The sequence below is a fragment of the Pleuronectes platessa genome, chromosome 8 (genome assembly GCF_947347685.1).
Source record: "Pleuronectes platessa chromosome 8, fPlePla1.1, whole genome shotgun sequence".
NCBI classification, from domain to species: domain Eukaryota; kingdom Metazoa; phylum Chordata; class Actinopteri; order Pleuronectiformes; family Pleuronectidae; genus Pleuronectes; species Pleuronectes platessa.
Window position 1 is genome coordinate 8,943,187 of NC_070633.1, and position 26,269 is coordinate 8,969,455.

A 26,269-nucleotide genomic window follows, 5' to 3' on the forward strand; every position below is an offset into this window, starting at 1 on the left:
GGTATCCAATATTCAAAGTTGGAGTTCTGACAATCTAACCGAGGACAGGAAGCGAGGGAGGGAAGAAACTACACAAGCAAATCCAGGGAATAGACAGAGAAGAGAAACTAAAAGTGGTGTGATGGATGCACCTTTTACTTTACAAGAGATGAGGAGAGCCGTAGGAAAAACTGGTTTAACATCTCAAGGGAAAGAACAAATCTGTTATATAATGTTAAAACATCTGGGAAAGCAGAGAGAAAACAAACTTTTAGGGAGATGTAATAAAATATGGGAAGAGGGAGAGTACTCACCAGCTGGAAAGCAGCAGTCATCATACCTATAATAAAAGCAGGAAGGGACCAGACAAATCCAACAAGCTACAGACCACTTGCACTTAGATCACAGATTGGGAAAATGATGGAAAGGATGATCACTGAGAGAATAACAGTCCAGGAGCTTGTTATCTCCTTATCAGAGTGGTTTTAGTGAAGGGAGGCGAACAATGGATCCAGTCATCTGTTTAAAGACAGAAACTAGGAAAGCCTAAATTAATAAAGAATTTGTAATGGCAGGGTCCTTTGACGATCAGAAGGCTTATGATATGGTACGGAAAGAGGGTTTAATGATGAAAGTAGATGAAATGGGATAACTTAAATCATTTTTAATTGGATTGAACATTTTAGTTTGATAAATATATTTAGTTGAAGATGGGAACAACAATATCAACCAGGTATAAAGTAGATAACAGGACTCCTCAGGCCAGTGTGATCAGCCCCTTACTTTCTTCCAGCATGATTAATGATGCGTTCTCAAACACAAGTTCCGATATTGGTAAACTAGTATTTGCTGATGATGAAACAGCTAAAGAAACTGGAAATAATACCAAATCAGGGACTGAGATTATGTTGTGGAGCTAACAAACAACTAATGGTAAATAACTGACAAACCAAAAGGACACAAGGAAGAAGATCCCCCTAACTGTGAGGGCCCTTGCACGATAAGCAAAGACAGAGGGTTAATTAAAATGGCAGAAGAGATGAGGTTACATGATAAAAGATACAGTGCAACAGTTCCTTATCCTGTGACTCCGACATTGTTATTATATTGGGCAGACATCGAGGGGAGGTTAAGGACTACACATTATACAATGTCCCCAATATCCACAGATAGATCAAAGGAGCCAAGACTGGGTAGCTTTTGTTGTCCCAGAGGTAGAACAGTTATTAGGAGCAACATCATGACTGACTGACAAAAACAATGGGATGCGGGAAATAAAGGACGGCATCTATATCAAATAAAGCAAAGAGTGGGAGGAATGAAAACAATAGGGAGGAGGACAAGAGAGTGAACAGTCATGTCAAGATTAGGACACACAGGATTAAACAAAACAATGCACTTAATAGGGAAACATCCATCAGGACAGTATGAGTGTGACTGAGGGGAAGAAAACGGTGGAACATCTGCGAGAAATATAACACAGAGAGAGAAAAGCTACAGTAGGAGCTGGGGAAATGTGGGGTGGAAGAGTTCAACCTAAAGAATCGGATCAGTATTGAGGGAGATATAAAAGCCTTGTTTGAGTTTTAATGAAGAGGATTTAAGTTTTATTGTTTTGCTAATGTATTTTCTCAGATCCAAATCTCTGACCCACACTCCAGAACAGTAGGTGGCGATAATGCGTCTTTAACGTAAGGTGCCATCCGCCGTTAAACAAAAGAAAGAGAAGAATCGGCAGCAGCAGCAGCAGCGGCAGAAAGAAACATGGCTAAAGCTGCAGGAGAAGAAACGGAGGAGTTAGATCACAGAGTCAAGAGGGTGAAGTGTGACAGTGAGAACAATGGAGGAGAGACTCTTCTGTGCGGGTTTCAAACATCCAGCGTGTTGAGCGACTCTGCCCGGGAGAAGACCATCTTCATCCACGGAAAGGTATGGTGCTTGTGAAGGCAGCTCACTGTCCTCTGCTGCTAGAAGGTGTGAAACTCGACCTGACTGCGATAAAAGAGACAAGGACAAGTTCGAGACAGGAAGGGAATTGTGTTTCATTGTTATTTCCATTCAAACGAGCCTGAGAAGCAGAAACATAAGCTTTTCCGGATTTTAGATTTCATAATAAAAGCACTGTGGATGCCTGATTGTTAGGATTTACTGAATCGGGACGGTGGGATCACAAAAGGACACTTGTGTGTTTATTCATCTATTCAGTAAAACTAGTCACATTAGGATCTGAGGCAGAAAGTGAAAGTGTTGACGGTGTCATCTTCAGCTGGATGATCAGGATGCTGTGGTGATTCTGGAGAAGACTCCCATCAGAGAAGACACCCTGACTGACCTCTTCACCGGCTCCAGGCTGAAGCTGGAGATGAGAAACGACATTTACAGCACGTACTGGCTGCAGGCCCCCCCTCACCTCAACGGTATGATCCCACATGGGTGAACATCTTTTAGTCTGTCTGCCAGGAAAACTAGATGACCTGTGTGTGTGTGTTTTGCAGAGATCAAGACCACTGTGGTGTGTCCAGCCACAGAGAAGCATGTGAAGAAATACCAGCGTCAGGAGAGTTTCCTGGTGGAGGAGTCGGGGACGGACTACGAGTCCATCACTCTGCCCTACATTCAGAGGCAGAGTTTCAGCGTGCAGGTCAGTCTTCTAAGGTCATCATTTCCTGTGTTCACTTTCAAATGTGCAGCTCTGACTGTTTTTTGCAACCGCATCAGTGGGTGTACAACATCCTGGAGAAGAAGGCAGAGGCAGAGAGGATCACTTATGAAGATCCGGACCCGGAGGTCGGCTTCGTCCTCCTCCCTGATTTCAAATGGGACCAGAAACAGGTGAGAGACCTCAGGAGGAACCCCACAGCATTATCCCTCCTTGTGACATTCTTCTTTAGTTTTGTCTTTCTTGTATTCTGAACCAAATGAGCTGATGTGGAGCCTCAGCTACTCTCTCTGGGGTCCACACAAAATATAAAAACCCAACAGTTAATACACCTAAAGATAAACAACTGTGATATTAAAATCTGAAGAAAAATGTTATACTTGCAATTCTTTCTGGATACATACTACTAGTATTATACTAATTTACAATATCTGTATTCATGTGTTATACTATATAAATCAATACACATTTTGAAACTTAATACATATATATGCAGATATTCAAACCTATACCTGTATTCTTATTCATTGACTTCTATGTAAATCAAAACATATCCAAGCATCGTCCAATATATTACAATATTTACATTGATGATCATATATATAAATTGAAATATATACATGCACACATCTATGGGGATCATCAAACCTTTTACTATATACCTATTCATATCTCCTCTTTAATATATAATTCAATTTCCCACTATGCTGCTATAAATCTTTAAAGGACTGAAAGAGTTTCACAACGATCTGCTTTCCTCTGCAGGTAAATGATTTGTACCTGATTGCTATTGTACACAAGAGGAACATCAGGAGTCTGAGGGACCTGACGTCCGAGCACATACCACTACTACAGAACATCTTCCAGAGAGGAAAGGTGAGCTCGCACTGATTCATGGGTTTGTCTTCCCTCAGCTTCCATAAACATGTGAGTGAGCCCTGTTATCATCATCTCCAATCAAGTGAAGTGATAGTTTCCATTTTAAAGAGCTGGGATTAGACTTAAGGCTGAATTATAGTCCTGCGACTGCAACCGCGGAAGGCCACGCAGCTGCATCGACGGACTCGTTTTGGTTTATACTTTTCTAACGTGCTGCGCGTGTTGCAACGCAATTCACCGCCAGAACCCTAGGCGGAGTAACGTTTTTTTTCAAAGACAAAACACACAAAGAAGAGACGTCTTCTTCTTCGTTGACTGTTTATTTACATCGCCACTCCGGCTCCTCATAGCCTATTTCTGGCGGACAAATCGGCCAGTCAGTGACGGGTTATACAAGTGGTCTTACTTTCGGATCTCTTCTGCCAAGTGCTCTTCTATTTGGTCCATATTCGTTCTTCTAAATCTTCCGTGATTTCCGCGTATGATGGGGCATGAAACCGGAAACTAGACTCCGGACGGGATGTAGTAAGCAGACCAATCACAAGCCTTGCGGGCTGTGTGAGGCTCGCGTCGCTTTGTCGTGTAGTTAGAACAATTGGCGGACGCACGCAAGCCCGCAGAGGGCACGAAAGGGGCGTGTTGCGTGTCTTGCGTGCATGCGTGCGTGCGTGCAACCCGACTATAATTCGGCCTTTAGATCCCTGAAGTAGAGAAGAGTGACCCCGGGTATGTAATTGAACGTAAATGATACTTATAAAGATTGATAATATCTGATTTGTTGTGACTCAGGAGGCCATCCTGAAGAACTTCAACCTCCCAGCCAGTAAGCTGAGAGTGTACCTGCACTACCAGCCGTCCTACTACCACCTCCACGTCCACTTCACCAAGCTGGGCTACGAGGCTCCGGGCTGTGGTGTGGAGCGTGCCCACCTCCTGGCTGATGTCATCCAGAACCTCCAGTCCGACCCGAAGTACTACAAAACTCGGACACTGTACTTCCCCCTGAGGGCCGATGACGGACTGCTCGGCAAGTTCAAGGAGGCAGGGAGACTCTAGTTTCTGAGCTCAATTTATTCATAAATTAATGAACAGTCAACGAATATTTGGATCCATTATTTTTACGTGTTTCATTCGGATTATTCACTTTTTTATAAATGTCTCTACTAAAACCCGACTGTGTGGATTTTTGGTGAGGAAAGCCGATACTGATATCAGGGAGTAAAATATTTTTCAATCTTTGTTTGTAATATTTTCCATATGTAAACTGACTCAATTAAACATGTGTTTTTCTACTCAGCCTGTTAATGTTGTCATTTGTTATTAAAGGACAATTTAGAGGCACTTTTGAATTTTGATCCGTCAGTTGTCCATCGCATCTTATGATCGCGCCACAACGTAAGAGGTGCAGTAATAAAACAAATTTCAGACAGAGTAAGTGCTCAGATTACGTTTCAACACTAGATGGCAATGTTAATCCTAAAATCCTTTTCTTTGTAGTCTTTTTTTCACAGTGAAATATTCTTTCAAACACAAACTCCAGTTTCTTTTAATAAACTATGTTTTGTGTTTGTCTCACAAAAGTAAATCGTATGTACTCTAGTGCTGCAGCTCATGTAAACATAAGACTTGAATTTTGCAGAAAACAAAATGTCACTTGCCGACACATTTTTGGAGTTGAGGTACCATGTTAAATAGACTGATTGTCATGATATGATGACATGAGGTTCACAAACACGTTTATTATTATACAATCCTGCTCCAGTAGAGTAGCAACAGAGGTCCCAAACCGTGACAGTCAGAGCTGCCTCTTTAAGTTGTTTTGATATTTAGATAACTTTAGACAATTTAGAATTTTTTTAGCTTTTCAGTTATTTATGTTGAGAGTTTCTACTTAATTTAAGGGCTTGTTAGTCAGGACACCATTTTCTTATCTCAACAGAAATCATTTGGGTGGCGCTCTGCCTTGTGTTTATGGTGCATTCAAGTGTCCCTCGTAAAAATGACAATTAAATAAAAATACCCAAACTTGTGAGGGAAGCAAACGAAAAAACTATTACGTTTTGATCATTACATCAAGGGATATTTTGCTGTCGGATCAGTGGAACCATAAGAAGCTACAATATGTTCAATAATGTCTCTCACGGAAAGTCACCCATGTTAACATGTTAATATTTAGAATTACAAAAAGGCAACAAGTCATCCTGAGTTTTATCCCCTTTTATGACAAATTGTATTTATTTTGTTATTGAAAATACTGGGATACAATTAAATTCAAGGTTATTCAAGGTTGGTTACAGAGTTGACCATATTATGTTCATTTGATTGTGATACTTAATGTTTTGTCTCTTTACATGTGTTCTTGTGTAGAAATGGACATGGCAAATGGCTCTAAAAAGATTCCATATAAAATGTTAAATTGGCATGACATTGCAAGCATCACTAATCGAATGGATCACAGATAAACGTTAATTTGCCAATGAACATCACACTTCTAGTTCAGTGTTCAACAACCTGCTCAGCATTTTAGTTCACTCATTTACGTCTGAACTAATGACATGGTATAAGAATACAAATCAAACCTGAATAATAATAATAATAATAACTTATCTAATGACTAACCAAACAAACACAAATATTTTTTTGTGCTTTTCCGGATTTTAGATTTCATAATAAAAGCACTGTGGATGCCTGATTGTTAGGATTTACTGAATCGGGACGGTGGGATCACAAAAGGACACTTGTGTGTTTATTTATCTATTCAGTAAAACTAGTCACATTAGGATCTGAGGCAGAAAGTGAAAGTGTTGACGGTGTCATCTTCAGCTGGATGATCAGGATGCTGTGGTGATTCTGGAGAAGACTCCCATCAGAGAAGACACCCTGACTTTTAATTTGTATTTAAATATCAGGTAGCGATGGATTGGTTTTATTCTATCCGCATTTGTGGATGAAATATTTAGCAAAACTAAATTTGTCGTAAATATTTCCAACATTTTTGAAGTGACCTGTTGTTGGGATGGCTAGAGAGAAGTACCCTGTTCTGATTCTGTCGGATAATCTTTCGAGAGATTCTTCCTTTTATAGGTAAGGGGAAGTGTTCAGAGGTGAGAGTGCCTCTGGTCATTTTATTATTACACTTCCTTTCTGAAAAGTTATTTCTTCAATTGAGGTATCTGTGGAGTTTTGTGTAAGTAAGAGTTGACCCTTTTATCCATCTGCCACATGAGTGGTACATTTTTTCCGAGCCGCTCCTGAACGCATCAGCAGCAGAGCGGACTGAGACAAATAATCCAATCATCACAGAGAGGGAGAGAGAAGGAGAGAGGCAGAGAGGCAGGGAGGCAGAGAGGCAGGGAGCTCATGTCTTGGTTTCAGTCCCTGAGGGATGACTTCACTCTGAAGCCGTTTGAGATCCAACACACACAGTAAGTATTTTACTTTACCAGCTTTACTTTCTCTTCTCTTGTTGATGATTATTGGTGATGACGTCTGTTTACTGATCGATACTTATGCTGGATGCAGCTCAGCTCCGGTTTGTGTGTCAACTGTCAACTGCAGCAGCTGTGTGAGAAGTGTGTGTGTATGGATCATGACCAACACTACAGGGTTCTGTGTTCATTATGAGGCGATGTCAGTGGGCTTCCTTAAAGTGTCAAACCTCTCTGGTGCATTTTCCACTGAGGCTGATGCACATTTATTCACTTTCATTGTTTTTACATCAGTGGAAACAAGTTCTGGGTTCAGCTCCTCATCAGACAAAACTAATTAACTCTGCCATTAGACCATCACTGTGGGTTGTTTCCATGACAGGATTCATTCCCAGTGAAGTCACAGTGTTATTTAGTTTGATTTAATGTGGGACATTCACAAGTGTTTCACATAAAAATGTATACACTGTAATGCTGTCAGATGTTTGAGCTCATACTGTGTGTGTGGTCCTGGTATTACTCATGCTGTGGGGACCTGCATCTGTTTACACAGTCACATTTGGAGACTTCTCCTTATGGGACAAGAAGCAGGTCTCTGTTACGCAACTCATTACATTGTCAAGTGAGGACGTTTGAAGGTTAAGTTAGGTTAAGGGTTAAGAAGTAAATATGGTTAAGGGTAAGATGTGAATTGTTGTTAGGCTAAGATTAGGGTAAGGGATAAATTAGTCACGGTTTATAATTGGAACAACAAAAGATCACTTGTAAACTCACATTCCAACCCGACAGTTGCCTTCCTTTAAGAAAAGTCCTCAGACTTCAAGTTCACCAATCAGACCTGACTTCTTTTTACAAATGTTTCATTGAATCTGTCATGACCCTCAACTTAGCTGTGTGGTTCAGGTCCCTCAGTATAACCACCGCAACCCACGGAACAAAATCATATGAATGAGCAGCAGAATAATTGCACTGGAGCAGGAACCACTCATTTTCAAGATAAGGACAAGAATAAAAGGAATGTAAATAACATCAGACACCACACACACACAAACATACACGCATATACACACAAACATACACACACACACACACACACACACATATTGTGTCACGAGGTGATACACATCACTCACATTCAGGACTAAGGACAATGTCAAGCTTGGTGCCTTTGTGTCAGACTCATAATGGTTGATCTGTTCATTTTAACAATATGTGTTTTGTATTTGTTAATTTTACAGTTAGTCGTGCGGTGCCTGTTCTCTTGGGCTGTGTTAAAGCTCCGGAGCTACTTCAGAATTATTCCTTGTAATTAGTGAGTTTATAACAGTCTAACACCATAGACTGTTTATAACAGTCTGAGTGCAGAGTGAAGTTAGACAACTTTGCGTTCATCCTACCTGGTTTATCTGAAGTGAAGATTTTATTGTCAACGTTTTTCATAAAATGAAACTAAATTAGTTTTCCTACTGTTACTAATTGTTGCTTCTGACATTTGTGTATTTAGTAGGTCGATTTGTGCACTAATCACTGTCTGGAGGTTGTATGTTGTAAATAAAGTTCCAAACAGAAAAAATAGAATTAATTCATTTGAATAAGGATACGGTTAGGCTGTCATCAGCGAATAGGAGTCAATGCAAAGTCCTGATAAAGATTGTGTGTTTGTGGTTTGTATGTGTGTGTTTGCACTCTGTGTTGGTGGCAGGTCAAGGACAGTCCAGATTAAATAGTTACCGTTGACTGTGTGTGAAGCACAGTAATCCTCGATACAGACACTGACTTCGAAGCAGAGTCGGGTCATCAGTCTGTGTGTGTGTGTGTGTGTGTGTGTGTGTGTGTGTGTGTGGGGAGGAGAGACTATTGATCTGCTGCTCTGATCCTCATGAGCACATGGCACAGTGTGGGACTTCTGATTTGTATCGTTGTGTTTCTCTGTGAAGCAAACGTCAATAAACCAGACATAGTGTTCACTCTAAAGCCTGGTACGTTGTAATGTGAGTATTATCAGAGAAGGCCGAGGAGGATACATGAGTTTAAGGGCATCAGTGCTGCTAATCTGATTGGGAAGCTTGATAAATATGACTGTGTGGGTGTGCGTCCTGTCAACTGCCACGCTGATCAGAGGGCTGGACAGGTCGTCTGTCACTGTGTCAGTGAACAAGCCCTCAGAGGTTTCGCAGAGACGTCCTGTCCTGGACACATCGTGTGTTCTCTGTGTTCTCTGCTTCTTGTGACTGTTCTTGTCGCGTGTCCTGTGCAGTCTGAGTGAAAGCCGTGTCCTTCTAATTGATTGTCCTTAGGGAGGAACATGAGGCTATCACATGCTTATTTGAATTTTCCACAGTTTCCGTTGCCATTATGTACATTTAAGTTTGGAAAAAATACGTTTTTGCCTCATCAGAATGAATCAAAACAGCATTTATAGAAAGTATTTCTGCTGATAATCACATGTTTGAAAATATTTGGAGTGCTCCTTTAATAAAAACACAATCAGGGAAATATAGGATCTAGTGTTTAGGGAAATTGATCTAAACCTGGAACTAAAAGTCAGACTATATTAACCGCTGCTGCTTCAATTGTGACCTTTTACAATAAGTGGCCCCAACTAGACTGTCCGATTTTCAAGACTCCTGCAATTGCGGACAACAATTGCATCCTTCTTTAACCGAGAAAGGTAGAATCCAATTGGTGGATCATTCCCAGCCCAACTTAGCTCACGATTCATTGCACTTCAGGGACAAAACATTTTTTAAAGAGTTAATGCAACGGCAAGTGACGAGATGTTGAGCTGGTGATGCAGGTCAGATAAATCCTCTGTAGACCAAACCGTCTCATTTCGACTTGGCCTTTACGGCCTATGGATAGACCGCATTCTCCAAAAGATGCAGCACCTGAATGAGACACAGCTATCGATTGCTGGAGGACTAATGTTGGTGTTTCAGTTTGGATTATGTATGTACAACACAGCTTTCAGACAAACTCAAAACCCAGAAGTCTGTGGGTGTAAAGTGCTGTAAGGTAACGTGAATGTCTGAGGATCACATTCGTCTTCTCTGCAGCGAAACGGCCCCTGTGAAGATATCTATTGATAAGACCTTTCCCAAAGTGCAGTAAACATTCTGTTAGAGCAACATTACAGTTAATAGCGTGGTGGTGACATGTTGGAGTAAACACAGCAGAAACTTGACCTGCGAGTTCACTGATTTATCTGGAGATGAAAACAGGAAAGTTACACTTGCATATGTTTTTGTGTAGGTGTCTGTTGACATGATAGAGACACAGACGAGAAACAGAGGTAAAATGCAACTATAGCTTTAGTTCCTTGAAGGTTATTAGGAAGTTAAAATTTCAATAAAGTCCATTCTAAGTTCTAAATGTTAAGGTTTGGCAGAAACATCTTGGTTTCTCCTTTCCGGCAGCAGCTCAGGCTGATGATTTGTTCTGACAAATGGAGTATTTTTATTCAGAAACTTTGCCTGCAACATACTTGGCCTTTAAAGTCAAAGGTACAGAACAGAGAATATGCTGATGCACACAAGAAAGCTGCATTAGCTTCTTTATATATATTCAAGTAATAATAAGTAGAGCTTTCTGCCCAGACACGTAATGAGCCCATGAGTGGACTTATAGGTTAAATCATCCTGGAGGAGAAGAGTCATGCAGTTTATTTGTGTTCTTTCAGATGTCCTGTTCCTCTACAATTCATAATCTGGCCAAGAATAAAAAAGAAGATATAGTATTTGTTTGTGATATCTGGTAATGCTTTGCTGCGTGTTGAGTGTCAGGTTTGGAGCAGCTGTGGTTGGTTCCTGCAGGCTTTGAAACACCGTTAACAGGTTGAGGTTATCTCGTGAAATAAAATCACATCTGCAGATATAGACCAAAGCATATGTTCTCAGTCTGTGAAAACCTCCCCGTGCCTAGAGACAAACCCACTGACCTGAAACACAGACTTGAGGTGTACGATCCCACCACATTGTGTTTAAAGGTGAACCTGCAGTTTGTGAAATATTCAGCAAAGAGAAAATAGCATCTGCTGAGTCGACTCAGAGCAGCAGCGTCAATGAGACGCACCATTCGTCGTGTGTCGATGCTCAATAAAGGCCTCAGTTGGAGGTTGTTATGTTGTTATTAAACTCTTTGAATCAACCGCTTGTGTGCCTCCTGTTGCTTCAGCGCGAGCACACACACAAACACACACACACATTTGTGCTTCTATCTTAGTGAGTACACTACTTGGCATAATGCATTCCCTAGCCCCCCTACCTTACCTTAACCATCCAAACTAAATGCCTAACCCTAACCTAAATCCAATTCTAACCCTAACCCTAAAACCAAGTCTTAACCCTGAAACGGCCCTTTGAAAAAGTGAGGACGGGTCCTAAATGTCCTCCCTTTCCAAATATGTTCTCACTCTGTTGGGTCTATACCTAAAATACTTAAAACTTACAAGTATAGTCCCTCACACACACACACACACGCACGTCTATCTATAGTTGTGAGGACACTCATTGACATAATGCATTCCCTAAACCTAACCCAAACCAAATTCTAACCCTAACCCTAAGTCTTAACCCTCCAAATGCCAATTTAATTCATGAGGACCAGCCAAAATGTCCTCACAATGATGGTATTGAACCAAACATTGCCCCTCATAACTATAGATAGACACAGACACATACACACAGAGCATAGGTGAGTTGAAGGAAGCTGTTTTGTTTTTGTCGCCCATAAACCTCAGCTGGGACCTAAGATGGAGTGAAAGAAGAGACGTTTGCAGCTTATTGAAGTGTAGAGTATCTCACACAGGACACACACACACACACACACACCACCCAATGCAAGGCAGTTTGATTACAGGGCTATTTACATTACAACATAGAGCGACAGAGAAAGGGGGCGAGGGATTGGCAAAAAGAGAGAGAAGATGGTTTCCAGATGTGAGGTGGAATTCAGAGCTACAGAGCAACTCCCCTCCTCCTCCCTCGCTGTGCACAGACACAGAGATCTGGATCGGCCTGTGCATGTTGTAATGGAGAGAATAAGAGACGGAGAGAAACCACAAAAGAGAGGAGAAGGAAAAGGCGTTGCTCTGCAGGGGTGGGCGAGCGAGAGGAACCAGAGCCAGCAGAGAGAGAAAAGACGAGTGGAGTTGAGAAAGGGGATGGGAGGAATACAGAACCAAAGGAGAGGGAAGAAAAGCAGGGCCTCTTGGCTGACCGCAGGCCCAGAGATCTGAATCACATTTCAGCTCGGCGGAGGCTCTTCAGGAGTCGGCGAACAACAAATCCACCAAAGTTAAACACTGAGGAGATTTGCTTTCGAAAATAACATGTTTCGGCTAAATGTCTGCTGTGAAATGTAGTGTAGCAGTGCTGTTCTGTTCAGCGAATCTGTGTGCAGTACTCACGTCAGGTGATGCAACATGGCTGGAGATGTGCTGATGAAAGGGGAATTTTGCAACTTTGCAACTTTAATTTTCAGTTGACAAATAAAGTAAATTTCAATCGTACCAGATGCATCAGCCGATCTGCGTAAAAATGGTATGGTCCCTGAGCCATACCACATCCTTCCCAGAACAATTTTCTGACTATTGTACTAATAACAATGTTTTCACAAATTTTGAACTAGTTTTTATAAAAATGCAAAATTTACTTACAATATTTGAAGAGGTTTATAATTAAAACATAAATGTAGATCATACTGAATTACTTTAGTTCTATAAATAATCTGATACTCTGTTAAAATGTATATACATTGTAATTGACTGTTTTCAAAAGTTGTTTCAATGTTTCACATTGTAAACCTTTTATCTTTTATACATGGATACTATAATATTACAATAATATGAGCTGAGGTCTAAATCTAATCAACCATAAAAATTAAAAACAACTAAATAAACTTTACAACAGCACAGCTGTCTTTTCAAATGACATTTTAAGAAGATGTTCATAATGTTATTGTTGATATTCTCTCTCTCTCTCTCTCTCTCTCTCTCTCTCTCTCTCTCTCTCTCTCTCTCTCTCTCTCTCTCTCAGTGGGTCCACACTGAGCCGTTTCAGGAAATACCAACATCCCCTCTTTTTTTTCTTCGAAGGGAAACTGACCGACATTCCTCTTCGCTCTGTAAACAGTAATCTGTATGATTGATACATGCATATGTATATATATATATTTATACACACACACTCATGTACACATACACGTATCATTGTGAACTCTGCCATGTCAACACTGAAGAATTTATACACGTGTATAGAGACATTGGATCTCCATGCTTTGAAGAACTGCTCTTGTTGATTTCTCTGGAGGTAAAAGAAGTGCCCGGTCATAAATCTGCCTCAGCGGGGGTGTATTTAGATTCCTTGGCAGAAGACTTGGAGCCAAGTTCATTTTCACATTGAAGAAGAAAAGCAACATGCCTGGTTTGGGATTGCTGTGACCGACACTTTGCATAATTAAACCTGCACTAATGGAGAATGTTCTGTTATCAAATCACAGTGTAATGTGACAGTTGTCCATCATGGTGACAAACCTACAGATTATTATAACATGCACATAGATTTTTCAGTTCCCTTCCCTTCCCTTTCAGCTCATTGTTTTGTCGTCCACAGCCTTTATGTTTTAGTTGACCCTAACCCGTAGACTGTATGTAAAGAAGAGCAAAGCATCTCCACTTCCTCCCACAGTCCAGAAAGAAAACTGAACTAGCCCAGATCCAAACGCTGCCATCTTGTATCTTTGATGTTATTTGGAGAGTCAATAGTGATCAGGTGATGGAGCCACGTTATCGAGGTCCCATTGAAACATGCCCTTGCCCAATAGCGAGCTAGTCTCAGCTGTCAATCTTTGTGTCTAACCTGTTTTTTTTGCATCAGATAACTAATTTAAACATACAAACAGCACCTGACCATACACCAGTTTGATAAGAAACAACTAAAATTACAGAAAACTTTAACTTTTAGGAGGCAAGATTTACGACCTATACTGCAGCCAGCCACTAGGAGGGATTGATCAAGGTGCTTTGGAGTCACTTTTGGGTAGTTGTCATGGAATCCGTCTTTATATACAGTTTTCGCTATCATCACTAGTAACGTGACGGACAAAATGTAAGCAACAATCTAAAGAACATGGCAACACATCTAGCAGATGAAGAGACAGACTGAGCACTGAGGTGGCCACTGGAGCTAAAACCTTTGACCTGACATGACAATCAGCAGACACAAAATGTAAAAGTCACTATATGACCCTAAAACCACCCTGCTTTCAATAACCAGCAGCTGAACGCCAACTTAACCAGTTAATATTAATATATGATATATATTAACTTTGCTTTAAAAGGAACCAGACTGAATGTTTTGAAGCTTTGTGTTTTCAGAATAGTTTCCCCACATGTTTTTACTCAATACATAATCAAAATCAAACAAATGCGGACTTATTTCATACTGAAATGAAAACAAGAGAACAAGAAGCCTGAATCGGACTTAGGCAACTTTGTCCTTCTGGAGCAAAGAACGAGACTCAGGATGGGAAATCCCTACTTCCTGGTTCCTGGTATTAATCTCAAGCAAAGCTGGGGCAGCACTGAATGTATTGGTGGAAACACTGATTACACACATACATTAAGATTGTGGAAATCCTTTGTGTACTTCAGCCTGAGAGGGTCCTTCTTGATGGTTTATTGCAATGTCATGTGGAAGACATTTCAATAGTGTGTTGTGTGTTGTGTGTTGTGTGTTGTGTGTTGTGTGTGTAAAGGAATTTCTCAATCCCTGCAGCATGATGTGGAGCTGCTGGGTTGTACAACTGATACAGACTGACTGTCTTTGTTTACACTGACACACACACACACACACACACACACACACACACACACACACACACACACACACACACACACACACGCACACACACACACACAGTTCAGTGACTTCGACAGATTAAATCAATTTCAACATGTCTTACAATCAAAATGAATCACTACATTCAGTCTGGGCATGCAGGAATTGAGAAACTCATTCCACTGGCACCCCTCTTCCAGTGAATGATTAATGTGATGACTAATGTGGTTTGGAGGTTATTGTCACTTTCTTGGGCCAATTTCCCTGAAGCTGCCTCACCACTACCACAATACTTAGTGTGTTTGTGTTAGGGTTCAACTCAGAGGTCCGGCTTGGGTGTTGAAGCATTTTTACTAGACGTAGATTTTGAAACTTTCACTTGAAATTTCACTTAGTCTTCGACTGTTGAAAAATGTGAAGACACACCTCATCACACATCATATTTTAAAAAGTCGCAGTGATCTGTAGCAACGTAATCGTAGCCAGCTAGCTAAAATTTCTCCTTCTTTGAATAGTGTATGTCTGAGAGGATTGAGCAGCAGGGAATCTCTGGATCAACCCTCTAAATTCACCCCCGTAGCCACACACACACGTAAGCACTGGGAGCTGTTGTTAGTTAAGCTTCCTACTTATCATGATTAGCTGCGACAGGCTGTTGCGCGACCGCTAGGCCTCCTGCTGAGGCAGATGATTAAAGTAAGGTGTTTTTGTGTAAGCACTAGACGGTGATATGCAGGAGTTTTGATGGCCACAACTGATATCAAAGAGACACCTTTTAATGTACACTATGTCCTCTTTTATTCATCAAAAGTGCTTTACTGGTGGCACTGGCTAACACTATTCATGCTTTGCAGATGCATTAAATATCCATCATGGTCCCATCACAAGCATCTGTCCAATGAGAAAATTGATATCTGTCATCACTAAGTGCTGTAGTGTATATTGATTAATAAAAAAAAGGAAATCCATTGAATGAAAGTAGGACAGAGTAATGTACCAGTGTGCTATATACTGAATTGATCCATAGTGATTCAACAATATGAGGCTTCTTTCTATGGATGACAACCTTTAAAGGATTATTTCAACATTTTGGAAAACTTGCTGGATAGTATTTCCTCAAATACAAACTGGCATTTAGTAATATGTTGGAGGGAAAAAACAAGGCTAAACTTCTGGTCCCTGTCATATAATGTGCATGGCAGCTAAGCATAACTTTTCTATACCAATGACATGCACATACTAAACTGTATGATGGCAACATTGGCAGCACTCACACATTCTTGACCTGATGCAGCAAATTATTGTCAAAACCTAAGAGCAGCCAAGCATGGGAATAAACTATCTGTCGAAATAGTTTCAATTGAAAAATTGAAAGTAAAACTCAAGTTAAATTATCTCAGGAACTGATCCTAACAAGTTAATATTCCAACCACTGGCCACACTATGCTATTTGCTAAATGAGACCAGCAAAGGGGCACGGTGGGCTATGCATGCGGTGCATGTCCCATCAACTAACAAAGAGGAGGCAGGGTTATGACCTGCACTTCAGCCAGCCACTAGGGGCTGATCGAGACACTTTGGCTTCCCTTATGGGGGTGCCATTATTTCGTCCATCTTTGTATTCCCTTTTATACCAAAGTGTTGAGACAGACCAGCCTGAAGTTGAGCTACTGTCTTCTCATATGGCCTTCAAAGGTTCACAACTAAAGGGGTTGTTATAATGCATCTGTTTCAGTATAGAAATAAAACCTTGGTATTTGGCAGTTTATAAAATAATTAATTCTGAACACAACTAAACAGTGGAGAGAGAAAAGGAGGAAGAGTAGAACCGAGTGGAGGATAAGGTCATGGGGGGCAGTCGCCTGTTCCCACATGCCTCCTCCCTCATTCCTCCCTCTTTATCTTCCCCCTCCAGCCCTCCCTCGGCAGTATTACCAGCCGTGGTTACTCGGAGGAGAGGAGCGAGGCATGCAGCAGCCACTCACTCATTTTGTCAATTGTTTTTCCCTCTAGCTGACTACCCGACACTCCGAGGACTTGTAATACACTTCCGAAGCCAGGATTAGACAGGGGGAAAAGTCCTTTTCCTGTTTTTGAGGACACATGTGATCCTGATTTCATTTCAGAAGGACATTCCTGGTGTTCTAAATTTCTACCTATTAATATTGAGCTTCTTGTGTGGTGTGCTCAACCTGCTGTGATACAAGCAGGGCTGCCCGTTGGAATTGGCCGTCCTGCATCAGCGTCGGATCTCTGGAGAAATGTCTGAAGTCTGACTTTAGTGGCGCTCCAAAGGGGGAGGAACCTCACAGGATGGTTTGACTTTGAAGAGAGAGTCATCTACGCTCGTGTCCTGCATCTTCTCTGCTGCAAAGAGAGAGAAGTCGTTGGTTTTCAGGAAGGGGACGTAGACTGGTGTGGAACTAAACTACCAGGTGTTGGATGTGAGGGTTTCATATTCCACAGACCAGGGAAAAAACCCTGTCTTTTTTTTTTGCAAAGACTGAGGACTTTTCAAGCTTTTGTTCCACGTCAGTGTTACAGCATGGCTGGGATGTATGGCTGCTTCAAGGGCAGGAAGTAAGTTTCACTCATTAAAAAAGTTGTTTTGACATCACACCTGACAACATAATATTGCTCATTCATATTGCTTCACCGACATGCCCAGTCACATCACGAACACCGTTTCCAAATCTGTGTCGGCGGACAGGGGTGTAATTTGGCTCTTTAAAGGGATCGGTCGTTTTCAGCACATAACAGAAACCATTGACGACAAGATAACACAGGATATATATTCTGTTAATGGCGAAACACTCCAATACTTGAACTCCTTATTCCCAGATGGCCATATTGAGTTGAGCAAATAAATAAATCCTTCTTAGAGGGCACTGATTCTGTGTTGTGTTGCACCACTCTACTAAACCTTTTGTTTGTCTTTGTTTATTCAGACAATTGATGACTTGTAGTTGGCAGTAGCAGTCAGCTGTATGACTCAGAGCTGACTGACTGAAAACTCTGTTTTTACATTGCTACTGACATTTTTTTCGGAAATTCCCACAACTGAAGTTTGATCCTCTCACAGATTCCAGTGGATGACAAACAATTGGAATAAAATTTCACTGACCCTGGATCAAAACATGTTGTTAATCTGTTGATGATGTGATACTTGATATCTGCAGCTATGAGCTATGAGAGTTTATTTTCATTTAAATTCTGACTTGTTGTGCTCCTGCTGATGGAAGTCATCACTGCTTTAAATATAGGACTCTTGGCTTGGCAGAGTGATGGGACCACAGAGGGTTCATATAATGAGGGCTTTTAGCTTTTTGACTTCAGTAAAGAATCTTTTTTGTACCAAAGCTTAATAGATGTGCTGTTGGATGAACTGACACCCACGTCCACTTTCTTTATCTTTGTCCTTTCAGTATCATGACATGGAAACAATACAAGCTTGTATGGCCACTCAGCAGAGTTGACCAAGACAAACATCTTACTTGTGCGTGTGGGACGCAGCGAAAGAAAGTGAATAAGAAGGAGAAGGGATGAGTTGCATGACAGCTGCACAAAGATTCCACTAAAGAACCACAACTCTGTTAGCATGGAATTCACTGAAACCACAAATAACTTCTCACCACAAACTGGGAATATGCAGAAATTGTTGATATAACAGAGTTGACCCTGACAAGCACACGACTGGTGGTGCTTTCAAATACAGCTTGTAAAGACAACACGGTTGTTAGGTTTATGGCAATAGAAAATTCATTTCTAAATTATATTCTTGTATCTTTTTGTCTTCTTTTGTTTGGAAGTTGGAATAAAGTTGGAATAAACTCATTTATTTGTAGTGTTGTCATGACTTATTAATTAAAAAGTCATGGCTCAACACAGGGCTGCTTTTAAACGACCCTCTATCGAGTAAAGATTTCAAGCATGTTAAAATGGACTTTTTAATATTCCCCTCAACTGCTTTGAGACCATAGCTGTTAAACATGGCTACAAGAGGCCTGCTGGATCAACAAAATACACAGCACAACAGTTTAGTGGGTGGTGTCTTTCATTCAGCGGGAATTGATTAAAATGAGCTTCTGATGTGGCAAATGTTAACAAAGGGGTCTAACTAGCATTTTCGTGTCACCGTTGTCTAATGTGTGAATCAAATAATATATATTTTTGAATTGCAGTTATGTGACAAGGAAAAAAATCTGCAGCTTGAAATATATTAACATTACAATATCCATTAATCAGCTGGAGGCAGAGAAAACTGACAGTTACTGGATGAGTGAAGGCTGTTTTTGACGCCCTGCTGATCTATATTTTCAATCATCGGAATTTTGGGCTTTAGGAAGTCTTTAATATGTTCAATAATGAAGCCCTGCATTTAATAATAAGTTAGGTCTTAATTATGTTAATGCTCACTTAAAGCTTCTTCAGTTACACTCTTAAATGTGGTTGTTTAGTTTTTTAAGATAAATGTTTTTGCAGCATACTGATATTAGCACGCTGTCATAACACAAGACCACTGTGAACTGATAAGTGAGTATACAACACCCTGGTAAGAATTTATCTGAGTACAGTCAGCTTGGCTCTGACAAAGACTATGCATCCAGTCTCTGCCTGTAGTTTGTGAGATAACTAGGATACTTCACCTCATCTACAAGTATGTGGGACTCTGATATTCCTCCACATCTGTCATACTTGTAATTGTTCTTAAATTTCGTTCATTATCGTCTTGGAAAAGTCTTGAATTTGACTTGTTGGAACCTGCAGAAACCCTGTTCTAGGTTAAACTAAGAATTTGGGAATAGTACAACTTTAAACTGCATGTGTCTTGCAGGTATAGGAAGCTGGACTGGCATACCAAGGTGCAGGGTTGATGGTTTAATTACCCACAACCCACAACCTAATTGGTTTTAGTGGAACAGTTTAATTCACAGAACAGAGCAGAAGTAGTTTTGGCAATAGCGAGGCAGGTTCGACCCCATGTGCACGGGGGTTGCAATAAGGCCAAAGACAAATGTGCGTTCTCCCCGTCTCGTCGGGGCCCATCTCTCCCGATGCTTCCTCGATCCTTATGTAACCAGAGAGGGATGAGTTTGCTCAGCAGGAATGGTGATGCAGCTGTAAATGAATGTAGACTGTACAGAGTGACTGATGAGCGTGTTTGGTCAGTTTCTGTCTGAGTCCATGTAAGGACTGTTGCTAAGAGAGCAGCCCCATCTCACACAGGAGGGGACTGGAGATGGGGGAGAGATTGGAGCAAAGAAAGAGAGCTGGAAGATGAGAGAAACCCCCAACCCCAAATAAGTGTTTTTCAAATTGCAACCAAACCACAAGGATAAAAGGCTTTTTTAGAGGCATCAGGACAATAATGTTGCTTTGGACAATTATTTTAAACTTGAAGCTAACATGGAAACTTTATTTTAGTGCAACTCTGTTTGAAAATAAATAATAAACAGGCCAAGGATCAGAGTTATTTTTCAGGTAAAAAGTAAATCTACACCTAAGGTTAATCCATTTGTTAAAATAAACAATATGCAACACTCACTGTTTATCAATCCATCATGTCCAGTAGTTTGGTTAAAAGTGTTTTTATAAGCTTGTGATTTTCCAACTCAACCTCTGACTACTTTACCCTCATTGTGTTCCAACATGTGAAAACCCTGTTTCCAGCCAATGAATGACCATTGTTTTAAATAGTTCTGGCTGGATTACTACACTACTAGTCCAGATTAATACAGTCAGACATGCCGGACAAAGAAGCAGAGATTTATTTTCATACTTTTCTTGGAATTTCTCTACAACAGAAGGTCTCTGGTTTTGCTTCAGACTCTGAATCACTGTCGTTGCATGCAAACACACACATTGCCACTCACTGGACTCGAACCAGACCACATTTTATTCTGACGCTCTAGGATTTCCTTGGTTTACTTAACCAGGAGGAGCTGAAACAAATAATATTACTCACATTTTGTTTCTTAACCCAAGTAAGTCATATTTTTCAAGATGTGCCCACAGCAGTGAGGTAGAAAATACAGTACTACAATGTCATGATAACATAATTATTGACATTATGGATACCACATGACAGTGCTTATTGTATCTATAAACACGAAGTCCAGTTTCCTAAAATATCACCCAACAGGACGGTTTAAATGCCCCCTGCTTACAAGTGATGTTAACATTTTAGAAACATGGCATTAGTATAAAAAGTTGATAAAAAATTATTTTTGCATTTAAAGGCATGGGACGCTTCAGGAATCTTTAATGAATAATATCCTCCTTAGTAGCTGGTTCCTGCTGACCATGCAGGCGTTGAATGGGTCAAGAAGGAAGTAGTTCAGTTCTACAGGCCCTGTTCCCAGTTAGGTAAGTGTGATTTGATCTGGGGTAGAAACAGGCAGACATAAAGAAAGTAGGGAATGTGAGACAATGACACAGGAGGTAAAGAATGGATAAACATCAAGGGGTGGAGGAAATAAAGAATTGTTGTGTTCAGCTGTGATATCGTCCCACATTCTTTATATACTTCTCACATCCTTTTATGGCCCTTTGGAGATGGAATAGACAATAACAAACCCTCGTGTAAAAGCTTTTTAACATGTGGCAAGAGAGTAATGGGAGAGTGAAAGATGTTTATCCTGGGAAGAGGATAACTTTTTTACGTGCTGTTCGCCATCACAAATCTTTAACAGCCAGGATTTTTCTATCCAGCTTTTAACGTAGCTCTGTTTTGTGGGGGACCAGCAGGCTCTATTGAAGGCCCTGTTGACCTATCAGTAGAAGAATCTAATAAATAATGATGGAGGAGGACACATGCAGGCAAAGCCCTGCTGATCAGATCATCACAACACCAAAGTGTATGAGAAGCAGCGTGTGTGGGAATATTTTAGGTACTACTCCCTAAATGGCAAAATTACCAAGTAAATTATTTGCTAACTGTTCATCAGGACGATCATTTGAATGATTAATAGAATGCGCACAGTACAGACAACAGAATGATGATTTATCTTGAGCCAAAAATATCCTAATTCTATGTATCATATCTAATTTATTCCAGCATGTCAACTGAATATTAGATTGTTATAACTTGTGATAATTGGGTGCCAAAAATGGCTAAAAAAGGCTAATTTATGTATTGCACACTCACTGAGAAGTTGGTATGTCTGTGTATACAACATGCCTGTCTACAGCTATATCTGTACAGAGTGGTTCAACCCAGTCCGCCTAGTTTATCATTTCAGCTGCCTGGAGAAATGCTTCTCCCTGAGTCACTTCTGCGTCTTTCTCGGACTCGCTGTGGAAATTGAAGGCTTGTGGTTTGTCATTGATCCGCTAACATAATATTACACAGGCCGGTTCATCTGCAGTTCGTCCGCTCAGTCTCTCATCTCGTCCTACTTTGCAGGGACTCAAGTTCAGACTGTTAAACTTGTTTTTCTGTCTCGAATGCAGTTTGGTGAATAGTTTCCACCGTTCTCCGGCCAAGCACCTAAAAATTTGTCTATTTAATGTCTCCCAAATGGATCCCACAGTGGGTGGTGCTGATTGGGATCCCCACTACTAAAGTAAGTGGCTAACAGAGTTGTGAGGTTAGTATAGAGCTTGTTTTAAACCTGCCTGTTAGGAATTGGCTGTTTGCTTTGTCTGTGGTGGTGCTTGTTGTAGCTTTCTCTGTGAAACTGTAAAAGTGACCTGCAGTAATTGAGCGGAGGGAAGTAAAAAGAAAACCCTGATGCTGCTGCACCACCACTGCTGCACAGGGAGCTGTTCACCTGTTTATTCAAAGTGTGGCGAAGACTCAGTACACTGAACCACCACCTGGAGAATTAGTTGTTGTTTCTGTTGTTGTGAACGCGATGTTGTTATGATGGACAAGGTCTCTAAAGTGTTGATGTGGCCCAGCCGCTGCGGCTACGGATCTCAGGTCGCCTGTTTAATCAAAGTTTATTAATATTAAAAGTATTGTCTGTTCAAATTGCACAGAATTTGACAATTTACACTTCCTTGGGTAGTGTGATGCCAATAATATGAATGAACGGTTCTCGAGATGTGGGAGACCCATACAGACAGAGATTTCTGGAATTACTTGATGGATAACAGTTATATACGTTATTGAAGTGTCAAACATCCCACCTTTTCTTTGTGTCTTAAAAAGTAAAGAAAAATACTCTCAGCAGAGAAATTCTGAAAACCTTCTCAAACCCTCTGTGATGCTCTGTGAATGAGCAGCTCTCCTCGCGGTGATGGAATGTACGACAGAAAACAGAATTTCATTCATAAACAGCGGCAGCTCGTTGTGCTCTAACAGCTTTCACATGACTTGAGGTTCAGCTCTGCTTTCTGTGTGTACAACCGCACAGCTAATCAGTTTGTTCTGTTTCAGCCAAATGGGAAATCATCACTGTAATTTCATCATGTTGTCCAGGGGAGAGGGCAATACCAGGTTTCTCGAACTAGTGGCAATATGCGGCCGCAGGCGTTGGATTTCATACAGGTTTCACTCAACAATGAAAAAATATTTCTCTCAGAAGCTGCCATACATGGTGCATTAGTCCTTTGCTAAGCTCTCAGCTTCTGCCCCTGCTTCTGACTCATTGTTAGTCACTGTGCTCACTAATTGTCGTAGTAACGTAATCAGGGCTATATTAGCCCACTTAGTCAGTTAGTGCTGGTGGTACAGAGGGATTAGAGCTGGAGTGGATTTGTGTTGTAAAAGCTATGAATCCAATACTAGACCTACTATTGGATGTCGTTAACTACATGTATTAATTTTAGATAGACAAGAAGATGCAGTCAGTACGCAGAGAAATGATTTCGTTGTTATGATTTGGTTCATTAATGAATTAAAGGCTTAATTAATTCAAACAATAATTCAAACAAAAACATAAACAAGCAGACCATGGGGCTATAAACAGGGTCATCATCGACGTGGTGAAAGGCTTGATCTATAAAACATGAACGGAACAACCGGATCCTGTTACATTAAAAGACCGAGCGGATATGCACATCTGAGATTGTCCATTGGTTTCATTCGAGTTTGTGTGATCCATTATCCTGACTCTTGCGGAATCAGGGGAGTTAATTAGGTCTTAATACAAAAATAAAAAAGCTACAATAAATGGACATCAAGCTTATCATGTTTGTCACAGATAAGATTTCCAGTTCTTCCAGTTTTATCACTTTTTTTGCCGGCATGTCTCAGAAAAAGTCAATCTTTCCATTATATAAACTACTACTTCAAAATAGAGATTCATTATTAAGCCATTTCCTGGTTATTTTTTTTCTCACTGGCTGCTAGAAGTATTTGTTTTGAATATGAATGTGATTTTTTTCCCGGGTATATCACACTAACATTAAATTCCACATCTGTAAAAGCTTTGTTTCTGAGTTGAGGTCCATGCCATTGGAGGACGTTCAGCGTAGTCACATGCAGTCAGACATCATGTCAGACATCTGCATGTCAGTGTTTCTAAGAGCCAGTTAGTCAGCATCATAAGCCTGTGGTACGATGAGTCTGGCACCAGTGCCTCCACTGAGGGATTAAGGCTGGACAAGATTGGATTTACTCTACGTCAGGACAGGATCCTTGTGGACATGTGTGTTCATGAGTCTTAATCATTCACTCCCTGCTTTCTCTGGATTTCTCTTTAATTTGCTTTTTATAGTTTCCTCCCCTGTTAACAGCACTGATCCTAGACACGGGTTGTTTTCATGCTGTTTATACCTGGACTCTGTTCAGTCATGATGCATCTGTGTGGTCGAGATTTGGACTCTCTTCTGACCACATCAGCTGGATGAGACTTAATTAACAGCAGATGACGTGGCACTGAGGTGTGCGTGTGCGTGTGTGTGTGTGTGTGTGTGTGTGTGCGCACGTGCCTTTGTAATGAGGTTATTCATCTGTCTAATGAAGGCAGGCCTCCTACTGGTCTGAATACCTGTACTTGTTAATCCATTGTTATGTAATGAGCCTGATACACACAGAAACACACACACAATTACACATACAAGCACACAAATATTCCCTCTCTCAATACGCGCACACACGTAAACTCATCGGCTTCCAAATAAAGCTAATGATGTGCGTTTACACTGGAGTGCAATGTTGCAGAAGGATTAGCATCTGAAATAAAGATAAAGTTAATAAACAGCTGCCAGAAAATTGTCTCGGAACAATGCAGGATGGTAAATGTTCATAATTAAAAAGTCCTCTTAAAGAAAACAATGCCCCCTAAAGCCAGGCGGAAAATGAAAACAAGTAAAGCTCTGAGATGACTGCTGTGGTTTTGCATTTCGTAGAATAACAAGTTCATTTCATGAAGTGATGTAACCTGCTCTTATATACCAGGATATAAAGTGAAGTGGGAGCTGCAGCTTGTTAAATGCTACACTGTGTCTGTCAAATGGAGTTTTAGTGTTTTTCATTCAATTATATTGTTCTTCACACCCTCTTTAACATGTCAGATGTTATAATGTCATATTACATTCAGCTCAGGCAATATATCTGTTTAACACAGCAAAACAAATATGTCATCTATTGGAATGGTTCTAATATTTTCCCTCTCATTTTCATAAGGTGGATAGAAAATTAGAATCACCAGGTGCAATATAAATACTTCATTTAAGACAGCTTTTTCCAATGATTGTAAAATAATAGAGCTGATTTCGAACCAGCCTCTTTATGCACCAAGGAGCTATGTTTATATCTGTGTCTGTTTGTTTGTTAGCAGAATTACGCAAAAAAACTCAATTGATTTCAATTTAATTTTGTGAAAGGGTGGGGCATGACCCAAATAATAGCCCATTTAATATTGGCAATGGTCCGGGGGCTAGGGGGGTTTTCAGCATTTTCACTTGACTGACATTCATGAGTACAATTTGGTGCAGGTCCAAATAAAATCCAGATGTAGTGAGTTTAAATTTCGTTTTATAAGGCGAGCGTTTGGCCTTGGTAGAGGTATGATCTCTACTAAGTGCCATTCAAGTTGTATCCAAGCTATCTAATGTGTGACAGAAAACTGAGCCTGGTCCACTTCAACCTCTGTGAGACAAACTGCATCTGAGTGTATGATGGTGTAGAAATGGGATCCTTGATTCTTTGTATTATGCTTTTCACTATTTCACTACTTGTCTACAGTGGAACTCTTTACTGCAGCTTCTATAGGTAGCTGACAGCAAATCTAAACATCCCTTAAAAAACTGCCCATAAAGACTAGGTCTCATGCAGGGATGTGTTTTTATAGTGCAACCCAGAATCTGGAATATTTCACATATCAAACAATAATGTCAAATTAATCATTTAATCGATGAAAGTGAGCCGGCAGCAGACATTTAGTTTCAGTCAATAAGAGTGATTTGACTTTATAGCATGTTACTCATATTGTAACTCAGCTATCATATAAATATCTATTCAAATAACTGCTAGAATTTGTTGATTAAAAACAATTGGTTGTGGTGATGACAAAGTGTGAAGTTATAAAGGCTAC

At 40.5% G+C, this 26,269-nt stretch overlaps 2 protein-coding genes across 6 annotated transcripts in view; both read left to right on the forward strand.

Annotated features, from left to right (window-relative positions):
* zgc:66433 (uncharacterized protein LOC321250 homolog) overlaps positions 1–26,269 on the forward strand; it is a 143,218-nt gene that overhangs the window by 91,322 nt on the left and 25,627 nt on the right. For 4 of the 5 annotated variants that reach the window (XM_053428682.1, XM_053428687.1, XM_053428683.1 and 1 more), the window contains exon 2: positions 6,845–6,942. In XM_053428682.1, the coding sequence (XP_053284657.1) occupies positions 6,878–6,942 (65 nt within the window). In that variant the 5' untranslated portion in view covers positions 6,845–6,877. Of the gene's footprint in view, positions 1–6,844; positions 6,943–16,703; positions 17,364–26,269 lie in introns of those variants that run through there. The other variant, XM_053428686.1, reaches the window with a different exon arrangement.
* On the forward strand, positions 1,700–4,809 carry dcps (decapping enzyme, scavenger). The gene is made up of 6 exons (XM_053428690.1): positions 1,700–1,908; positions 2,246–2,396; positions 2,475–2,620; positions 2,698–2,811; positions 3,404–3,514; positions 4,307–4,809. Exons 1-6 carry the CDS (start codon positions 1,744–1,746, stop codon positions 4,571–4,573), a joined length of 954 nt encoding a protein of 317 aa, XP_053284665.1. The 5' UTR covers positions 1,700–1,743; the 3' UTR covers positions 4,574–4,809.